Below are 21,675 nucleotides of genomic sequence, written 5' to 3' on the forward strand. Positions count from 1 at the left end.
TTCAGCGAGTCAGGCAGCAATTCGGCTGAGCCTGGATAGTTACCTTTTCCGGATTTTCTTCAGACTGATTGCAGTTGGAGGGAAGTGCTGGGAAAGAGATGGAGGTGGGACAAAATCTGGCATTTATTCATATGAGGGAAGGGGGTTGTTTGGCAGATGGATTAACACAGTTTAGAGATGTAAAGAAAACTAGGACTAGGTCAGATTCAGAGAGGAGAGGGGTGAAATGTAAATGTAAAGGCAGGGGAGGGAAATGTGAAAGGGGCCAGGGCGGGAGATTGCATAGTCGAACTGCGAGCGCTCTGAAGGGGGGGGGGGGGAGCGCGGGTGGTGTGTGCGTACGGGTGAGTGTGTGTTGGGGCGGGGGGGGGGGGGGGGGGGGGGGGAGAGGGGGAGAAGGGGGGGGGAGAGGGGGAGAAGGGGGGGGGGTGTTGCCTCAAGTTGGATAATGCAATGTTCATACATTTGAGTTGCAAGATACCCAAGCGGAATGCGAGTCGCTGCTGAGTGCGGCCACCCTCTGGTAATGGACAAAATCCAGGAGAGCAAAATCTGTCCGGGAATTGAAAATCTGTTACACGTATTTTCCTAAATGGTATAACAATAACAGTATGCCGAGATTTGAGACATTGTTTCCAGAAGAAATTTAGGCCGCGTTCAATTAATTGCTGAAACAAGTAATTGCAGATGTTGGTTTACTGAAAAAAGACACAAAATGCTGGAGTAACTCGGCGTGTCTGTGCCAGCACATAGCTTAGTTTAGAGTTACAGCATGGAAACTGACTCTTCGTCCCACCAAGTCCACGCCGACTACTGATCTCCCATTTCTTATAGAAACATATAAAATTCTTAAGGGATTGGACAGGCTTGATGCAGGAAAAAATGCTCCCGATATTGGGGGAGTCCAGAACCAGGGGGCCACAGTTTAAGAATAAAGAGTAGGCCATTTAGGACTGAGATGAGGAAACATTTTTTCACCCATGGAGTTGTGAATCTGTAGAAATCTCTGCCACAGAAGAATGTGGAGGCCAATTCACTGGATGTTTTCAAGAGCGTTAGAATTAGCTCTTCCTGCTAAAGGAATCAAGGGATATGGGGGAAAAAAGGAAGGACGGGTTACTGATTCTAGATGATCAGTCATGATGATATTGAATGGCGGTGCTGGCTCGACGGGCGAATGGCCTATTCCTGCACCTATTTTTCTGTTTCTAAGTCATCAGTTTATATTATCCCACTTTTGCATCCACTCCGTACATATTGGGGGCAACTCCCAGATCACGTTTCCGAGACCAGGATAATCGTCTCTCTGCCACTGTCAGGTCGCAGCTCTACCAGCTGCGCCACTGTGGTTTAAATTAATTGTTTACAGACTGAACCTACGTCAGTGGAGAAATTACGAAACATTTGTGCAATGATTGTAACTAACATCAGCATTAAGGCTATTTAATTGTCACCCAGGTCTTAAAACCGCATACAAAATCCAAGCGGACAACCGGCTGTGTAACACACAAACGGTCTCAACACGGAAAATGCACGCGCCGCCCAGTGGTCTGCTCTACGCTATTTACTACACTGCACTTGCAGTCCTCGCAATCCCAGGTGAAATATTCCAGAGATTTATTCGTTCTCTAAATGAATACCGCGTCATTCTTTAGAGGATGGTGAACAAAAACTCCAAATTTGAGCACATTCGGGCCAAGCACAGGAAGAATTTGTGGAATTTTGCGAAAATCCATTCGATGCGATGGAATATCAAATAACATTTAAGATGATTGCCGGATTTGTTCGGGGAACTATGCCGAGGGTTCCAGAAGTAGTCTTGAGCGGTTTATACTTTAAAAATTGGAGCGGGAGCATTCTGAATGAAATCAGAGTGAACCAGATGTACCCCTTGAGGAACGTTGTCAAAAGCGAAGTTTAGATCAGTTTACATATTTGGGCGGAGAAATGGCAGGTGGAGTTTAATCCGGGAATGTGTGAGGGGCTGAATGATGGGAGTTCGACAATGAGGAGAAGGTATGCTGTTCATGACAAGACCCTTAGCAGCATTGATGTACAGAAGCCCTCTTGGGTCTAAGTACATACTTCCCAGAAAGCAGCAACGCAAGTAGAATGCGTGTGATTTGCCTTCCCTCAAGGGTTAGAATATTGAGCTTCAGAGTCAGTAAATCAAACTCTTAGTAACTTCAAGGCTGACGTGGTTCATTGGGGTTGAGCATCACAGTGGCATCGGTTTGGTACGAAAAGTTTGCTCCTGTTTTCCCCAAACTGTTTTGCGGCTGTGAAACAAATACTGAAATGCAAGAATTTGGTGCAGAAAATCTGTCAAGCAATCAATTCTCTTTTTGTTGTATGGATACTACGGATAACGTGAATAGAAGATACAAGTTTTGAACTTGAATTTTTGAAAACTTGAATTGGTGGTGGGAGTGGCGCTTCAGTGGCATTTAGATAGGCATGTGGACAGGCAGAGAATAGAAGGGTATGGATCAAGTCCAGGCAAAGGGGACCAGTTTAAGTTGGAATCATGGATGGCACAGATATTGTGGACCAAAGGGCATATTCCTGTGCTGTACTCTTAGAGTCATAGAGCTATGCAGCACAGAACAAGATTTTCCCGTCCATCCTGTCAATGATGATCAAGGTGGCATTCGGGGTTAAACCCGGCAAAAACAATGATTCGTGCTTAGTTTAGCCTTCAGAATCGGAATTATTCTCGCTTCACAAGATCAATTTTGACATCCATAGAATGGGAGGTTATTCACTTTGGAAGTAAGAATAGAAAGGCAGATTATTATCTGAATGGTGTCAAGTTAGGAGGAGGGGGAGTTCAACGAGATCTGGGTGTCCTAGTGCATCAGTCAATGAAAGGAAGCATGCAGGTACAGCAGGCAGTGAAGAAAGCCAATGGAATGTTGGCCTTCGTAACAAGAGGAGTTGAGTATAGGAGCAAAGAGGTCCTTCTACAGTTGTACCGGGCCCTGGTGAGACCGCACCTGGAGTACTGTGTGCAGTTTTGGTCTCCAAATTTGAGGAAGGATATTCTTGCTATGGAGGGCGTGCAGCGTAGGTTCACTAGGTTAATTCCCGGAATGGCGGGACTGTCGTATGTTGAAAGGCTGGAGCGATTGGGCTTGTATACACTGGAATTTAGAAGGATGAGGGGGGATCTTATTGAAACATATAAGATAATTAGGGGATTGGACACATTAGAGGCAGATAACATGTTCCCAATGTTGGGGGAGTCCAGAACAAGGGGCCACAGTTTAAGAATAAGGGGTAGGCCATTTAGAACGGAGATGAGGAAGAACCTTTTCAGTCAGAGGGTGGTGAAGGTGTGGAATTCTCTGCCTCAGAAGGCAGTGGAGGCCAGTTCGTTGGATGCTTTCAAGAGAGAGCTGGATAGAGCTCTTAAGGATAGCGGAGTGAGGGGGTATGGGGAGAAGGCAGGAACGGGGTACTGATTGAGAGTGATCTGCCATGATCGCATTGAATGGCGGTGCTGGCTCGGAGGGCTGAATGGCCTACTCCTGCACCTATTGTCTATTGTCTATTGAAGCAATTTAGCCGAATCGTCCATGGAAATTGGTACCCCCCCCACCCACCCACCCAACTTGTCTATCGCTTTCCGGTTTGTTTTTTTGTATTTATGTCAAGTATGGTTAAATCAATGGGCTGGACTTCGATCTGTAATTAATTAATTTGCAATTCTGTAATTAATCATCTTTCTCGCTCACACAGTCAATTTAACAGCGATTGTGATCCTGTCGCGAGGAAAGTGCGGTCTCTCCAAATGTATCACTCGATACCTGTTGTCCATGGCGGTGACGGATCTCCTGGTTATTATCACGGCAGTGTTACTAAATCGGGTTCCTGCCATTTATTTACCAGGTAGTTTCTTGTCCATTACCCCCGTATGTAGTCTCAGCATTACACTCATCTATGCGGCCAGAGATTCTTCGGTCTGGTTAACCGTCTCTTTCACCTTTGATCGGTTTGTGGCCATTTGCTGCCAGAAACTCAAAACAAAATATTGCACCGAAAGGACGGCAGGCGTGGTCATCGGAACAATTTGTGTTTTGGGCTGCCTCGTCAACATTCCCTGGTACTTCTTACACGAACCGATCTACATAATTGACAATATCCCTTGGTATTGTAAACTGAAGAAGGTGCGATATACCTCGCCCATGTGGGCATGCTTTCAGTGGATCGACCGCATGTTAACCCCTTGCCTCCCGTTCTTCTTCGTGCTTCTTCTCAACGTTTTGACCGTCAGACACATTCTCGCGGCTAGTCGAGCCCGTAAGAGGCTCCGGGTGCAGAGTAACGGGGAGAAGCAGAATGACCCCGAGATGGAGAGTCGAAGGAAGTCAATTGTGTTACTCTTTGCCATCTCTTGCAGTTTCATCCTGCTATGGTTTACTTATGTTGTCTATTTCTTCTACGACCGAATTAAAGCAAATGATAGCATTAAAGCATTCAATGATCCTGTATTTATTCTCCTAGAAAGTGCGAATATGCTTCAACTATTGAGTTGTTGTACAAACACATTCATTTATGCAGTGACGCAGAGAAAATTCAGAGAACAATTAAAGATGCTTGTGTTATCTCCTCTGACTTTTTATAAGTAAACTTGTTACGCGTTGCTATTAATAAATGTCAATGTTGTTTACATATAACCTGCTGCATGGTTTATATCTGAAAATAAAGCATTTATTTGGAGCAACCAAGCAAAAATATTACAAAAAGCCTCCTACTTTTGTGCCCAATCCGTAATGTTACCATAAATATTACAGCACGGAAAACGGGCATTCGGGCCTTCATGTTGATCCTCAGCAATGTAGAGCCAGCTCTTGGACTTTGCCGTCAAGATGCAATACGTAAAGCGAGGATGTCTATGTTATAAACCTGATTAAAATATTTTAAAAAGTATTTGTTATTGTTTCCACGTAAAATGGAAAGGGCACATAGGAGATTCACCAGGATATTTTTGGGCTTGCCAGTTGAGTTTTTGGGAGAAACTGGGTGGGTTGAGACTTATCTTCTTTGGAGAAGTCTGAAGAAGGGTCTCGACCCGAAACGTCACGCATTCCTTATCTCCTGAGATGCTGCCTGACCTGCTGAGTTACTGCAGCATTTTGTGAACAAATACCTTCGATTTGTACCAGCATCTGCAGTTATTTTCTTATATTATATATCTTCTTTGGAGTGTGGGAGGGTGAGGGGTGACCTTGTTGCGGTGCACAAAATTATGAAGAGCTTGGTTAAAGTGAAATCTCACCCTTTTCCCCGGAGCTGGGTATTTCTAAAGAAAGAGGCCAGAGGCTTAAAGTGAGTGGGGAAGAGAGTTATGAGGGACATTGCGGAGAATATTTTCACTCATGGGGTAGTCCTTGCCGAGAGTTAGATGAAGCCATAGAACCAGACAATTACGACTAGGGTTTAGTAAAATATGGGCTATCTGCAGGAAAATTGCACTAGCTCAGAATGGTAACTTGGTCAGTATGGACAAGTTGGGGGAAATTATTTGTTTCTGTACTGTGTAACTGTTCATTACGTGAAGGTTTGTGCTCCAGAATGTTAACACGTTTTAAACTAGGTACCAGTATTGTTGGGAAAACTTCAAGAACTCATTGTTTGCCAGCTCTGGCTCCTTGTAGCGGGTTGGCTGGGTCGTGCTCCCCCGATCACACCCCCGCTGCGCGCTTCTGATTGCAACACCTGTAACATGACCGAGCGGCACCTGACATACTCAATCCTCCCAGCCAGCGCTGCCATGAGAGTGGTCCCCGGGACAGGCGGGCGTGTACCTGTCGGGTGCCTGTCAGATTACAAGGGTTGCAATCGGAAACGCGCAGTGGGGGAGCAAGACCCAAACAAACGGCTACAGGGTGCCAGCGCTGGCGAACACAGCCTATGCTGGCATCGCCATCCCCGGGAGCGGCATAGGGGTGAAGAGGAGCGAGGTTTGTGTGGAATTAGGGCGAGATTGTGCAGCGCCCGTGTCTACGCTGGGCGGTGGCACAAATGATATTGTCCGGGTGGGAGGGAGCTCTGTAACCCGCAATGAAGCACCAAGCGTGGTTTTTTTTTAAACGTGTAAGGAGCTGTAGACGCTGGTTTACACGGAAGATAGACACAAAATGTTGGAGTAACTCAGCGGGACAAGCAGCATCTCTGGAGAAAAGGAATGGCTGACGTTTCAGGTCGAGACCATTCCTTTAGGGTCTCGACCTGAAACGTCAGCCATTCCTTCTCTCCAGAGATGCTGCCTGTCCCGGTAAGTTACTCCAGCATTTTGTGTCAACTGGACTGATGTGTTTCTGGGTGATATTATAGGGAGGGTTTGATTAGACAAATTACTCTGCTGGATGCTGACCTCCGCCGCTCTCTAAACGCTGCACGAACAGCAGCTTCAAGTTTACAGTGGTCATCCATTGACATTCCGGACTCGTGCCACCCTCGCACAATGCAGCAATTCATTCACTCAAACGTTTGTTTTTCTTTTGCATCGGCGACAATCCAAGATCGACTGAGAAAACCAAGAGTAACTAATGGTTTGGGAAGTGCGACACATTCCCGCTTGGAGCAGCTTCGCTACAAGTTACGTAACGATCTCGCTCACTCACCGAAGCATAAAGCAATAAAACCAAAAAAATCATAGCAGTTTTGTACAAATTAACAGTAAATACACGTAATTAATAATTTTTAAAGCAGTATTTTCTTACCTCGAAGCAAAGCAGGAAAATACAGATGAAACGAAGGTGTTTACACGCAGCTGATGAGCCGGCGAGAAAGTTTAGCCCCTGCGACCTATGATCTGCGCATGCTCAGTCGATACCCCGAATTCGCTTAACTTTTCCATTAACCCATTGTAACCCATGTAGCCTTCCATCAACAGGAGAGGAGGTTCACATTATAGGACGAATTCAGGAAAGTCTTTCCTCCTTGGATCAAGATCCAACTAGCTCTTGAACACAACCCATGTAAAACTGAAAATCTTGTATTATTGAATAAGGGCAATCTGCAAACATTTTGAAACAGTGCACAAAAGAAACAACACAACTTTGGAACAGCCTACGAAGCACAGCTTAAAATAGGCCACATATCAAATAGCCTGACTACATTTCCGGTAACTTCCTTGCAATGGTATTGGGGTAGGATGTTGACATGGATAGATATTGGTTGGCAGACAGGAAGCAAAGAGTAGGAGTAAACGGGTCCTTTTCAGAATGGCAAGCAGTGGCGAGTGGAGTGCGGCAAGGCTCGGTGTTGGGGCTGCAACTGTTTACCATAAATATTAATGATTTGGAAGAAGGAATTAGAAGTAACACTAGTAAGTTTGCGGATGACACAAAGCTGGGTGGCAGTGTGAACTGCGCAGAGGATGTTAAGAGGTTGCAGGGTGACCTGGACAGGTTGAGTGAGTGGGCAGATGCGTGGCACATGCAGTATAATATAGATAAATGTGAGGCTATCCACCTTGGCAGCAAAAACAAGGAGGCAGATTATTATCTCAATGGTGTCAGGTTAGGTAAGGGGGAAGTGCAGCGAGACCTGGGTGTCCTTCTACACCAGTCACTGAAAGTTGGCGTGCAGGTACAGCAGGCAGTGAAGCTAATGGCATGTTGGCCTTCATAACGAGAGGATTTCAGTATAGGAGTAAAGGGGTTCTTCTGCAGTTGTATAGGGCCCTGGTAAGACCACATCCGGAGTATTGTGTACAGTTTTGGTCTCCTAATTTGAGGAAGGACGTCCTTGTAATTGAGGCAGTGCAGCGTAGGTTCACGAGATTGATCCCTGGGATGGTGGGGCTGCAATATGAGGAAAGATTGAAAGGACTAAGCTTGTATTCACTGGAGTTTAGAAGGATGAGAGGGGATCTCACAGAGACATAAACATAGCACAAGAAGTAAGGAAATTTGTGTTTGGTAGATTATTTCTTTGTTGTAACAATGCTTCTTGGCAATAAATCTTATACCGTTGGAAAGCCTGTTTATTTCTCTTTTAAATGATGCCACATTTGTAAGGAACATGCATTTGTGGGATGAGCAGCAGAGCTGAGTATGTGGGTTGCGCCCATGAAAAATCTGCCAAATCTTCTCTGCCAATGCCAAACATCTTATTCTGCCATTGACTCTTGTTCGGTGTTGTTTGGTGGATTGGATGATTGAAGTCTGAAGAAACAAGACATATTGGCAAATTTAACAATTTATTCATTTAATAAACAGGAGCCTCAGTAGCGTGTGGAAGAACCATACACAGCCACAACAGCCTGGCACCTCCTCCTCATGCTGGTCACCAGCCTGATCACACACTGTTGTGGGATGGCATCCCATTCTTCAACCAGCATTTGTCGCAAGTCAGCCAACGTGGTTGTGTTGGTCACTCTGGCACGAACAGCACGCCCAAGTTGATCCCACAAGTGTTCAATGGGGTTGAGGTCAGGACTGCTGGCAGGCCATTCCATCCTCTCCACTCCCAAATTCTGGAGGTAGTCTCTGAGAAACCCTGCTCTGTGGGGGCGAGCATTGTCATCTTGGAGGATAGAGTTCGGTCCCAGACTGTGGAGATATGGGATTGCCACTGGTTGCAGAATCTCATCTCGATATCTCTCTGCATTGAGATTGCCTCCAATGATGACAAGCCTCGTTTTTCCAGTGAGGGAGATGCCACCCCACACCATCACACTGCCTCCACCAAAAGATGTTACTCTATCGGTGCAGCAATCAGCATAGCGTTCTCCGCGTCTTCTCCACACTTTGACCCTATGATCCAACTGCCGTAGGCAGAATCTGGACTCATCGCTGAACATAACGTTCCTCCACATGTTCAGGTTCCAGTGCATGTGTTGCCGACACCAGCGCAAATGGGCCTGACGGTGAAGGGCAGTCATGGCAGGCCTCCTGGCAGCCCTATGAGACCGGAGATCGGCTGCGTGCAGTCTGTTCCGAATTGTCTGGGCAGAGAGCCGTCGGCCATATCGTCCTGCAAACCTTAACTGCAAATCTGTAGAAGACAGCCTATGGTTCCTAAGTGCTGATAGGGTGAGGAAACGGTCTTCTTCGGGTGTCGTCTTCTTGGGACGCCCACTTCGCGGCCTGTCTCTGACATCCCCCGTTATATGGAACTTGGCCTTCACTTTGGAGATGGTACTAGGGCTCACTCCAAATAATGCCGCAACTTGGTTTTGCGGAACACCAGCTTGAAATTGCCCTATCGCACGGGCCCTATCCAGATCAGTCAAACGTGGCATGCCGATTCTTGGAGCAGACACCTACTGACCACTGTAGCAGGGCCCATGATCACAGATGCTTCCAATCAGGTGCCAATCAGGCACGTGATTGTCAGCACCTGGGGGTACCAGAAGCTCAAAACAAGAGTTCATGAGCTTCAAGAAGTGTCTTGCAACTGCAAGTTCATCTCATTGCTGTTCCAATGCAATACAAATAGTTAATCGATGAACATGTGGATTTCGGTCTTACCTGAGATTTGCTGGAGTTCTGGCAAGCGTTATTCTTGACCTTTGGTGGTTTATCAAAAAATCCTCACTGCTGGTTGGTCTCGGAGATGTAATATCCCTGTTGAAGTACGTTTGGTTTACATCAGAGCAATATTCATGGTTGTGCATAAGATTACAAGACAGACCAGAGGGAGTGGGGCAGGTTTATTGGCGTTCTGGGACAGGAACATTGCCCATTGCTTGGATTTCAGGCTAAAGGAATATTCATATGGTCGCGAAAGATCGGTACATGTTCTCAATGTTTATTAGAACGGGGGTGCAGGGAGAGAAATCGACTACCCCCATTGATAACTGCACATTTGAAATGGGAGGGAAAATTCAGAAGGAATGTTGTACACATGGTAGGAGCGCTATGTTATTAAAGGGTCCTGAACCCGAAGCAGTAAATGTTCATATTTCCACAAATGCTGTTGAATATTTTCAGCATGGATTTTATTTCAAGATTTCCAACATTTAGTTGTATTTATGGATGAGGAATAAATTATGCATGGTGGAATTCTCTGCCTCAGAAGGCAGTGGAGGCCAATTCTCTGAAAGCATTCAAGAGAGAGCTGGATAGAGCTCTTAAGGATAGCGGAGTCAGGGGGTATGGGGAGAAGGCAGGAACGGGGTACTAATTGAGAATGATCAGCCATGATCACATTGAATGGCGGTGCTGGCTCAAAGGGCCGAATGGCCACCCCCTGCACCTATTGTCTATTCCCAAACGCAATTGTACCATTTTGGACAGTGGCTAGCAGCCTTCAGGCCAGAGTCGACATTGAATGAAACATGCCCAGTTGTGCAGCAAACAAGGTGAAAATTAAGTATGAAGCTAGCTTTGAGTTGAAGGGAGCCAAAGCAAGACTAGTTCATTCAGTTTGCAGATGTGCAAAAGGAATCAGAGTCGCAGGGCCCCTTGAAGACGAATTGATGCAACGTTTATCTGGATCCTGAAAAACTGAAATGAACACAATGCAACTGTAAATTGATTGGTTTCAAAGACCCTTTTAGATTGCTTCACTTGTACGTTGGTCTTCTGTAACTAGAGGAAGGGAATGTTACATTGACATTTTCAAAAGTCCTACTATAATTACATAAGATTCACCTCGAGTTGCTTTTACAGCTATATTCTTCGTAATATATCCGAAGAAAATGCGACAAATGGCTCATTAACTAGTTGAATCAACATTGGGTGGAGGGAGAGTCAGTGGATGTGGTGTACCTCGACTTTCAGAAAGCCTTCGACAAGGTCCCACATAGGAGATTAGTGGGCAAAATTAGGGCACATGGTATTGGGTGTAGGGTGCTGACATGGATAGAAAATTGGTTGACAGACAGAAAGCAAAGAGTGGGGATAAATGGGTCCCTTTCAGAATGGCAGGCAGTGACCAGTGGGGTACCGCAAGGTTCGGTGCTGGGACCCCAGCTATTTACGATATACATTAATGACTTAGACGAAGGGATTAAAAGTACCATTAGCAAATTTGCAGATGATACTAAGCTGGGGGGTAGTGTGAATTGTGAGGAAGATGCAATAAGGCTGCAGGGTGACTTGGACAGGTTGTGTGAGTGGGCGGATACATGGCAGATGCAGTTTAATGTAGATAAGTGTGAGGTTATTCACTTTGGAAGTAAGAATAGAAAGGCAGATTATTATCTGAATGGTGTCAAGTTAGGAGGAGGGGGAGTTCAACGAGATCTGGGTGTCCTAGTGCATCAGTCAATGAAAGGAAGCATGCAGGTACAGCAGGCAGTGAAGAAAGCCAATGGAATGTTGGCCTTCATAACAAGAGGAGTTGAGTATAGGAGCAAAGAGGCCCTTCTACAGTTGTACCGGGCCCTGGTGAGACCGCACCTGGAGTACTGTGTGCAGTTTTGGTCTCCAAATTTGAGGAAGGATATTCTTGCTATGGAGGGCGTGCAGCGTAGGTTCACTAGGTTAATTCCCGGAATGGCAGGACTGTCGTATGTTGAAAGGCTGGAGCGATTGGGCTTGTATACACTGGAATTTAGAAGGATGAGGGGGGATCTTATTGAAACATATAAGATAATTAGGGGATTGGACACATTAGAGGCAGGAAACATGTTCCCGATGTTGGGGGAGTCCAGAACAAGGGGCCACAGTTTAAGAATAAGGGGTAGGCCATTTAGAACGGAGATGAGGAAGAACTTTTTCAGTCAGAGAGTGGTGAAGGTGTGGAATTCTCTGCCTCAGAAGGCAGTGGAGGCCAGTTCGTTGGATGCTTTCAAGAGAGAGCTGGATAGAGCTCTTAAGGATAGCGGAGTGAGGGGGTATGGGGAGAAGGCAGGAACGGGGTACTGATTCAGCCATGATCGCATTGAATGGTGGTGCTGGCTCGAAGGGCTGAATGGCCTACTCCTGCACCTATTGTCTATTGTCTATTGAGACTTATTACACACAAAATTCATTGTGTTCGTTATAGACTCCGTGACTAGAATATGGACTTTTATAAATAGGCAACTTGGGACAGATGAAATCTGATAATTCTATGGAATTATCTACCGAGAGAATATTTCAAAGATTGATAGACTGGGATATAAAGTGCATCACGGGGTAGGGCGTAGGTCAAGAACTGTTCCGGGACAGGTATTCTCCTTGTGTGCAATGTTTATCACTTTGTGAAGTCACCAGCGACAAGGACCCAATTGCATCATTTTACAGGGTCCATCCGATTGCTCGAAAAATTACCAGTCAGTTAATTCTCACCCAGCAAGGTTAGCGACATCCTCGGCCACACTCGATACCGGAGATTGGGCAGCACTGTTAGAAAGGTAGGATACATCAGCTGCAAAGTCTACCCAAGATATAGATGAAGAGAGGGATGTGCTGTTGTTTCCAGAGCTTATCGTTGTATTATCTGCAAGAATAAAGGGATTAGTCGAATATTACAGATAGTGCCAGTAGAAAATCACGTGAAATCCCAACACCAAGATCAAGCGTTGAGCCCTGCCAACCTGCATAACAACCAAGTCTGCTTATCCCATAACTCCCCAAGTCTGCTAAGTCTTAGGGAGATTGGCTAATGGTAAGTGCAGAAGTCCGATCTGAAAGCCTTCTTTGGACAATTGGCGAGTTCCGTTTTGCATTAAATAGTGATCTTGGAACTTTAAGATGAAGCTGCAAGGCCAATCAGAGAAAATAGGCCACCGCAGGCAAAATAGATTTTATGGAAGCCATTAGATTGAAATGCTGCAATGATAAACAATATACAGAGAGACTTCACGGTGAAGCTACAATTACTGGAAGAGCTAATCACAAAGCATTCAATGCATAAAGCTACACCAGGTGCAGATCAAACAGGCATGCAGTTAAGTAGTGATAACTTTCAAATGTAGCATCATTTAATCAAATAGGAAAATCTCGTTATAGGATTATATCGTTTAGAGCCTTCTAAAATAGTCGACAATTGTATAGACTAGTGACGGGCCATGAAGCTCAATGCATCTTTGCCATCCATCGTAGCCATCTAAGTCATTCCCATTTGCCTGCATTAATTCTTCATCCAACTATACTTTACACATGCAAGTACCCATTGAGATGCTTCTTAAATGCTATTCTCTCATCAATTGGCAGCAGCTCACTCCAGATACGAATGTCTGAAAAAACAAAGCCACGATACCATGCAAGCCTCGTCCCTCTTGCTTGATATGCCCTTTATGTTTAGACGCCCCTACCTTGGGAAATTGACACCAACAGTGCACACATGAAAACTGTGTGCCTCAATCATGTCACTTCTCAGCCGCCTTTGAACCAAAGAAAAGAGACCAAGCCTACGGAGACTGATAACTCAAATCCAGGTCGTTTCCGTGTGATTATTTTCAGCATCTCTCAATTCGAGCTCCTGTACTGTGGGTAGGGGGGGGGGGTTGTCAAGTACGTTTTGTAACACAAGGAATTTGGTATGCCATAATCATACCAATAAAAGTCAACAGAACACAAAATACATTTTAACATAAACATCTACCACAGTGACTCCTCCACATGCCTCACTCTGATGGAAGGCGAAAAAAGTTCAATCTTATTCCCGTCTTTGTTCTGCCGTGATCGGGGGCCTAGAGTCTTCTGTTGGTGGGACGATCTTGGCTCCCGTAGCCGGTAGTCGGGCCCTCCGTGTCGGGGCCATTAAGCTCCTGCACCGAGGGGAATCTCAGCTCCCCGCACGGGGTGATCTGAGATTTCCGGTCGGGGCTAGTGAAACCTTCTGCGACTGAAGTTTCCCGACATCAGCCTCTACCCCAGACTGCAACATCTTCGATGTTGAAATCCGCAGGTCACGGATAGAGCGTCGTGCCCAGGCAAGGGATCGCAGGCTCCGATGGCAAGTTCACGGCCCCGTGGTGGGGCTCAAAGTCAGTCTCGAGCAAAGCCGCCAGCTCCATGATGTTAAGCCGCTGAGCGGCCCGAGACACAATCCAGAAACCAATCGAATCTCCGGCAAAGTAAGAGATTGAAAAAAGGTTTCCCCGACCCCCCCCCCCCCGCCATAAAACAAACCAGAGAACATTACCACATACTCTTAAATCGCCAAATAACAAAAAAAACAAAAAAAACAGACAGACCGTTGGCGAGGCTGCCATCGCTGAGGAATTTGTACCGCTATAACAGAAGCAAAGAATCACAAAATGAATATAGTCCCTTTGGTCCAAATCGTCTATGCTAACAAAGATGCCATAACTAAGCAAGTCCCATATCCCTCAAAACCATTTCTTTCGATGTACCTGACCTAATGTTTTTTAAGGTTATTAGTTCCCGTCTCCATCACTCCCCCACTCTATGTACCCACCACCCAGAGTTGAAAATTGCGCCTCAGGCTCCTATCAACCCCTACCCTCCCCTCCGTCAACCCCGCTCAGCTAAAATGCGTGTCTTCTGGACCTGGAGTCTCCCATCGTGGAAGAAACATTACATTCACCCTATCTATACCGCTCAATTGCATATACCTCCAAAATACCACACTTAAGCCTCAAACACTACAAAGAATGAAGCCTTGCTCCCCCCCCTCCCCTCCCCCCACCACCCTCTCACCATAATCCACACCCTTGAGTTAAGGCAACATTATTAAAGCTTCTCTACATTCTCGCCAGCTTAATAGCTTCCACATTGACATGATGATCAAAACAAACTCAAGTGCAGGCTCAATGTATTGTGCAACCGATATGAATCCCAACTTCCATGTTCAATTCTGACTGATGAAAGCCTCCTTCACCTCCAAAGCCACTTGTATACCTACATCCACATTCTCAGCACTATTTAGGGTCATACCATTTACTGAAATTCCTGCCCTGGTTTGACTTCTCAATGCAACACTTCAATTAAACTATTAAGGGGGAGGGTGAGCAGCCAGTTGTCGTGGTGCACGTTGGCACCAACGATTTAGGTGAGATGAACTAAAAAGTAGGACCTCAAAGGTAATAATCTCTGGATTACTACCAGTGCCACGTGCTAGTCAGAGTAGGAATAGGAGGATATTTCATATGAATACGTGGCTTGAAAAATGGTGCAAGGGGGAGGGATTCAAATTTTTAGGACATTGGAACCAGTTCTGGGAGAGGTGGGACCAGTACAAACAGGATGGTCTGCACCTGAGCTGGAATGGAACCAATGTCCTAGGGGGAGTGTTTGCTAGTGCTGTCGGGGAGGATTTAAACAGGAGCTGGAGCAGAGAGATAGAGGGTGTAAAATGAGGGTAGAAGCAACAGGTAGCAAGGTGAAAAGTAAAAGTGGCAGGCAGACAAATCCAGGGCAAAAATCAAAAAGGGCCACTTTTCAACATAATCGTACAAGGGGTAAGAGAGTTGTAAAAACAAGCCTGAAGGCTTTGTGTCTCAATGCAAGGAGTATACGTAATAAGGTGGATGAATTAAATGTGGAGATAGTTATTAATGATTATGATATAGTTGGGATTACAGAGACATGGCTCCAGGGTGACCAAGGCTGGGAGCTCAACATCCAGGGATATTCTATATTCAGGCGGGATAGACAGAAAGGAAAAGAAGGTGGGGTAGCATTACTGGTTAAAGAGGAGATTAAAGCAGTGGAAAGGAAGGACATTAGCTTGGAGGAAGTGGAATCGATTATGGGTAGAGCTACGAAACACTAAGGGGCAGAAAACGCTAGTGGGAGTTGTGTACAGGCCACCTAACAGCAGTAGGGAGGTTGGGGATGGCATCAAGCAGGAAATTAGAAATGCATGCACTAAAGGCACAGCAGTTATAATGGGTGACTTCAATCTACATATAGATTGGGTGAACCAAACTGGCAGGGGTGCTGAGGAAGAGGATTTCTTGGAATGTTTGAGAGATGGTTCTCTAAACCAACATGTCGAGGAACCAACGAGAGAACAGGCCATTCTAGACTGGGTATTGAGTAATGAGGAAGGGTTAGTTAGCAGTCTTGTTGTGCGAGGCCCCTTGGGCAAAAGTGATCATAATATGGTAGAGTTCTTCATTAGGATGGAGAGTGACAAAGTCGATACAGAAACAAGTGTTCTGAACTTAAAGAAAGGTAACTTTGAGGGTATGAGGCGTGAATTGTCCAAGATAGACTGGCGATTGATGCTGAAAGGGTTGACGGTGGACATGCAATGGAAGGCATTTAAACGTCGCATGGATGAACTACAACAAGTGTTCATCCCAGTTTGGCAAAAGAACAAACCAGGAAAGGTAGTGCATCCGTGGCTAACAAGGGAAATCAAGGATAGTATTAAAACAAAAGATGAAGCATACAGATTAGCCAGAAAAAGTAGCATAACAGAGGACTGGGAGAAATTCAGAGTCCAGCAGAGGAGGACAAAGGGCTTAATTAGGAAAGGGAAAATAGATTATGAGGGAAAACTGGCAAGGAACATAAAAACAGACTGCAAAAGCTTTTATAGATATGTCAAAAGAAAAAGATTAGTTAAGGCAAATGTAGGTCCCTTGCAGTCGGAAACAGGTGAATTGATCATAGGGAACAAGGAGATGGCAGACCAATTGAACAAATACTTTGGTTCTGTCTTCACTAAGGAAGACATAAACCGTCTGCCGGAAATAGCGGGGGACCGGGGGTCTAAAGAGATGGAGGAACTGAGGGAAATCCAGGTTAGTCGGGAAGTGGTGTTAGGTAAATTAAATGGATTAAAGGCAGATAAATCCCCAGGGCCAGATAGGCTGCATCCCAGAGTGCTTAAGGAAGTAGCCTCAGAAATAGTGGATGCATTAGTGATAATTTTTCAAAACTCTTTAGATTCTGGAGTAGTTCCTGAGGACTGGAGGGTAGCTAATGTAATCCCACTTTTTAAAAAGGGAGGGAGAGAGAAAACGGGGAATTATAGACCAGTTATCCTAACATCGGTAGTGGGGAAAATGCTAGAGTCAGTTATTAAAGATGTGATAGCATTACATTTGGAAAGTGGTGAAATCATCGGACAAAGTCAGCATGGATTTACCAAAGGCAAATCATGTCTGACGAATCTTATAGAATTTTTCGAGGATGTAACTAGTAGAGTGGATAAGGGAGAACCAGTCGATGTGTTATATCTGGACTTTCAGAAGGCCTTTGACAAGGTCCCACATTGGAGATTGGTGTACAAACTTAAAGCACACGGTATTGAGGGTTCAATGTTGAGGTGGATAGAAAATTGGTTGGCGGACAGGAAGCAAAGAGTAGGACAATGATAAAGGAGGGCAATGACATCAACGTTGGTATGAGACCAATAAAGAGTCAAGGCTGTTCGGAATGGGGAGCTCCAACAGTCTTGCAGGTAGAGCGTGTGTTCAACCACACGGTTACTGAGTCTATGCTTGGACTCGCCGATGCAAAGGAGGCCATGTTGTCAACATTGAATTTAGTATATACAATTTGAGGTGCTTGCGATCCTCCGGCTCATTTGGAAGGACGTGCGAACCCTGGACAGAGGGCGACGTAGGGAGACGTACGTCGTACACCTCCGACGCCTGCAAGTACTAGGCGACATGGTGGGTGGTTTGGCAAGGGATGAGCGAAACATAATCGCACAGGCTTCTGCTGAAAGCAGAAAGGGGCAGGGGACATGAAGATGCGAGCCGTCGTGGAACTCGCTGATAGTGGTAGAAGTTTTCGAAAAAAGATCCCGATTCGAAACGTTGTTGGACCATTCACGCCAGAGATGACGGACTGAAGGGTCCCGACCCGAAACATCACCTACCCATGTTGGCCGAGATGCTACTAAACTCGCCGAGCTTTTAAAGCATTTTGTGCCCTTATGTATAAACCAGCATCTAAAGTTCCTCGTTTCCCTGTCAATAAATGAGATCGAACGCTGTTGGATGTTAAACCGAAACTGTTTAGATGTGCGCTTATACTGACATCACTATCGGTGTACCAGATATAAAATGCATATGAAAACAAAATAAAAGTCTTCTCTTCCGGTTAAAGCAACACCGACGTATGAGAGCATGTGTGTTTATTCCTCCGAAGAATAAAAGCATAATACCGACTATCCTGATCATGTGGGTTGACGACCTAATTATTGCTGCCAGTGATAAAGAATCTCTCAATGGTGTGAAAGAAATGCTAAGTGCAAAGTTTAAGATGAAAGATCTTGGGAAACTTAGACATTTTCTAGGCATTGATTTTTCACAGACAGAGGGAGAAATAAAAATGAACCAAAAGAGGTACATAGCAAAAATACTGGAGAAGTTTGGAATGTCTGACTGTAAAACAAGGTCAACTCCATGTGAACAGAAACAAAACTTTTATGATGATGATGAGCCTGTTAATCCAACACAATAGAAATGAGGAATTGTAAGGGTAAAAAGACCCTAATGGGAGTTATCTATAGGCCCCCAAACAGTAGCCTCGACATAGGGTGCAAGTTGAATCAGGAGATAAAATTGGCGTGTCACAAATGTAATGCTACGGTGGTTATGGGAGATTTCAACATGCAGGTAGACTGGGAAAATCAGGTTGGAAATGGACCCCAGGAAAGAGAGTTTGTAGAGTGCCTTCGAGATGGATTCTTAGAACAGCTTGTACTGGAGCCTACCAGGGAGAAGGCAATTCTGGATTTAGTGTTGTGTAATGATCCTGATCTGATAAGGGGACTAGAGGTAAAAGAGCCATTAGGAGGCAGTGATCACAACACGATAAGTTTTACTCTGCAAATGGAAAGGCAGAAGGGAAAATCGGAAGTGTCAGTATTACAGTATAGCAAAGGGGATTACAGAGGCATGAGGCAGGAGCTGGCCAAAATTGACTGGAAGGAGGCCCTAGCAGGGAAGACGGTAGAACAGCAATGGCAGGTATTCCTGGGAATAATGCAGAGGTTGCAGGATCAATTTATCCCAAAGAGGCGGAAAGACTCTAAGGGGAGTAAGAGACACCTGTGGCTGACAAGGGAAGTCAAGGACAGCATAAAAATTAAGGAGAGGAAGTATAACATAGCAAAGAGAAGTGGGAAGACAGAGGATTGGGACTCTTTTAAAGAGCAACAAAAGTTAACTAAAAAGGCAATATGGGGAGAAAATATGAGGTACGAGGGTAAACTAGCCAATAATATAAAGGAGGATAGCAAAGGTTTTTTTAGGTACGTGAAGAAAAAAATAGTCAAGGCAAATGTGGGTCCCTTGAAGACAGAAGCAGGGGAATTTATTATGGGGAACAAAGAAATGGCAGACGAGTTAAACCGTTTCTTTGGATCTGTCTTTACTGAGGAAGATACACACAATCTCCGAAATGTTCTAGGGGCCGGAGAACCTAGGGTGATGGAGGAACTGAAGAAAATCCACATTAGGCAGGAAATGGTTTTGGGTAGACTGATGGGACTGAAGGCTGATAAATCCCCAGGGCCTGATGGTCTGCATCCCAGGGTACTTAAGGAGGTGGCTCTAGAAATAGTGGAAGCATTGGAGATCATTTTTCAATGTTCTATAGATTCAGGATCAGTTCCTGTGGATTGGAGGATAGCAAATGTTATCCCACTTTTTAAGAAAGGAGGGAGAGAGAAAACGGGTAATTATAGACCAGTTAGTCTGACATCAGTGGTGGGGAAGATGCTGGAGTCAATTATAAAAGACGAAATTGCTGAGCATTTGGATAGGAGTAACAGGATCATTCTGAGTCAGCATGGATTTACGAAGGGGAAATCATGCTTGACAAATCTACTGGAATTTTTTGAGGATGTAACTAGGAAAATTGACAGGGGAGAGTCAGTGGATGTGGTGTACCTCGACTTTCAGAAAGCCTTCGACAAGGTCCCACATAGGAGATTAGTGGGCAAAATTAGAGCACATGGTATTGGGGGTAGGGTACTGACATGGATAGAAAATTGGTTGACAGACAGAAAGCAAAGAGTGGGGATAAATGGGTCCCTTTCGGAATGGCAGGCAGTGACCAGTGGGGTACCGCAAGGTTCGGTGCTGGGACCCCAGCTATTTACGATTATACATTAATGACTTAGATGAAGGGATTAAAAGTACCATTAGCAAATTTGCAGATGATACTAAGCTGGGGGGTAGTGTGAATTGTGTGGAAGATGCAATAAGGCTGCAGGGTGACTTGGACAGGTTGTGTGAGTGGGCGGATACATGGCAGATGCAGTTTAATGTAGATAAGTGTGAGGTTATTCACTTTGGAAGTAACGTACAGGTATGTAGGTTAATTGGCTGGGTAAATGTAAAAAAAATTGTCCCTAGTGGGTGTAGGATAGTGTTAATGTATGGGGATCGCTGGGCGGCACGGACTTGGTGGGCCGAAAAGGCCTGTTTCCGGCTGTATAAATATGATATGATATGATGAAAGGCAGATTATTATTTGAATGGTGTCAAGTTAGGAAGAGGGGATGTTCAACGAGATCTGGGTGTCCTAGTGCATCAGTCACTGAAAGGAAGCATGCAGGTACAGCAGGCAGTGAAGAAAGCCAATGGAATGTTGGCCTTCATAACAAGAGGAGTTGAGTATAGGAGCAAAGAGGTCCTTCTACAGTTGTACCGGGCCCTGGTGAGACCGCACCTGGAGTACTGTGTGCAGTTTTGGTCTCCAAATTTGGGGAAGGATATTCTTGCTATTGAGGGTGAGCAGCGTAGGTTCACTAGGTTAATTCCCGGAATGGCGGGACTGTCGTATGTTGAAAGGCTGGAGCAATTAGGCTTGTATACACTGGAATTTAGAAGGATGAGGGGGGATCTTATTGAAACATATAAGATAATTAGGGGATTGGACACATTAGAGGCAGGAAACATGTTCCCAATGTTGGGGGAGTCCAGAACAAGGGGCCACAGTTTAAGAATGAGGGGTAGGCCATTTAGAACGGAGATGAGGAATAACTTTTTCAGTCAGAGTGGTGAAGGTGTGGAATTCTCTGCCTCAGAAGGCAGTGGAGGCCAGTTCGTTGGATGCTTTCAAGAGAGAGCTGGATAGAGCTCTTAAGGATAGCAGAGTGAGGGGGTATGGGGAGAAGGCAGGAACAGGGTACTGATTGAGAGTGATCAGCCATGATCGCATTGAATGGCAGTGCTGGCTCGAAGGGCTGAATGGCCTACTCCTGCACCTATTGTCTATTGCCTATTACAATACAGGGAAGTGGTAGGCAGCTTGATATATGTGATGACATGTACAAGGCCTGATTTAAGCTGGATTGTCAGTAAACTGTCACAATATCTAGCAGAGCCTAAAGAACAACATAGGATAACTACCAAACATGTGTTGAGGTACTTAAAGGGTACTATAAACCAGGAGCTGTGTTACAAGAAAAGAGAGGAAAAACTCAAACTTGTTGCATACAGTGACACTGACTGGGCGGCAGATCAAAATGACAGGCGAAGTACAACAGGATATTGTTTTAGTTTGTCTGAAAATGGGCCTGTTATTTCATGGAAATCCAAGAAACAGCAGACAGTAGCCTTATCCACATGTGAAGCCGAATATATGGCAATGGCGGCTACTACACAAGATAGCTTGTATCTTGTGCAGCTATTGAAAGGAATGGACAAAGATTGCCAGTACGAGCCAGTGAAAATCTTTGAGGACAATCAAGGTGCGATCGCATTATCAAAGAACCCAGTGAACCGACAAAGATGCAAACATATCAACATTAGGTATCATTTCATTCGGTCTGCACTCAGTGATAAGAAAGTAATCATTGAGTATTGTCCAACAGCAGACATGGTTGCAGATATCTTAACTAAGTCTG

At 45.1% G+C, this 21,675-nt stretch overlaps 1 protein-coding gene across 1 annotated transcript; it reads left to right on the forward strand.

Annotated features, from left to right (window-relative positions):
- Positions 1–1,529: 1,529 nt before the first annotated feature.
- Positions 1,530–4,631, forward strand: LOC144601208 (putative G-protein coupled receptor 139). Its single transcript, XM_078413187.1, has 2 exons — positions 1,530–1,599; positions 3,742–4,631. The coding sequence occupies exons 1-2, from the start codon at positions 1,530–1,532 to the stop codon at positions 4,629–4,631; spliced, it is 960 nt and encodes a 319-aa protein (XP_078269313.1).
- The last annotated feature ends 17,044 nt before the right edge of the window (positions 4,632–21,675 follow it).

Source organism: Rhinoraja longicauda, chromosome 16, assembly GCF_053455715.1.
Source record: "Rhinoraja longicauda isolate Sanriku21f chromosome 16, sRhiLon1.1, whole genome shotgun sequence".
Classification (NCBI taxonomy): Eukaryota; Metazoa; Chordata; class Chondrichthyes; order Rajiformes; family Arhynchobatidae; genus Rhinoraja; species Rhinoraja longicauda.

What these genes read in the sequence shown, in the direction of transcription:
- LOC144601208 (XM_078413187.1), top strand. Translation starts at nt 1,530, where the DNA reads ATGCACGCGCCGCCCAGTGGTCTGCTCTACGCTATTTACTACACTGCA. An exon ending in TGCAGTCCTCGCAATCCCAG is followed by an intron (nt 1,600 to 3,741) that starts GTGAAATATTCC and finishes TCGCTCACACAG; the next exon opens with TCAATTTAACAGCGATTGTG.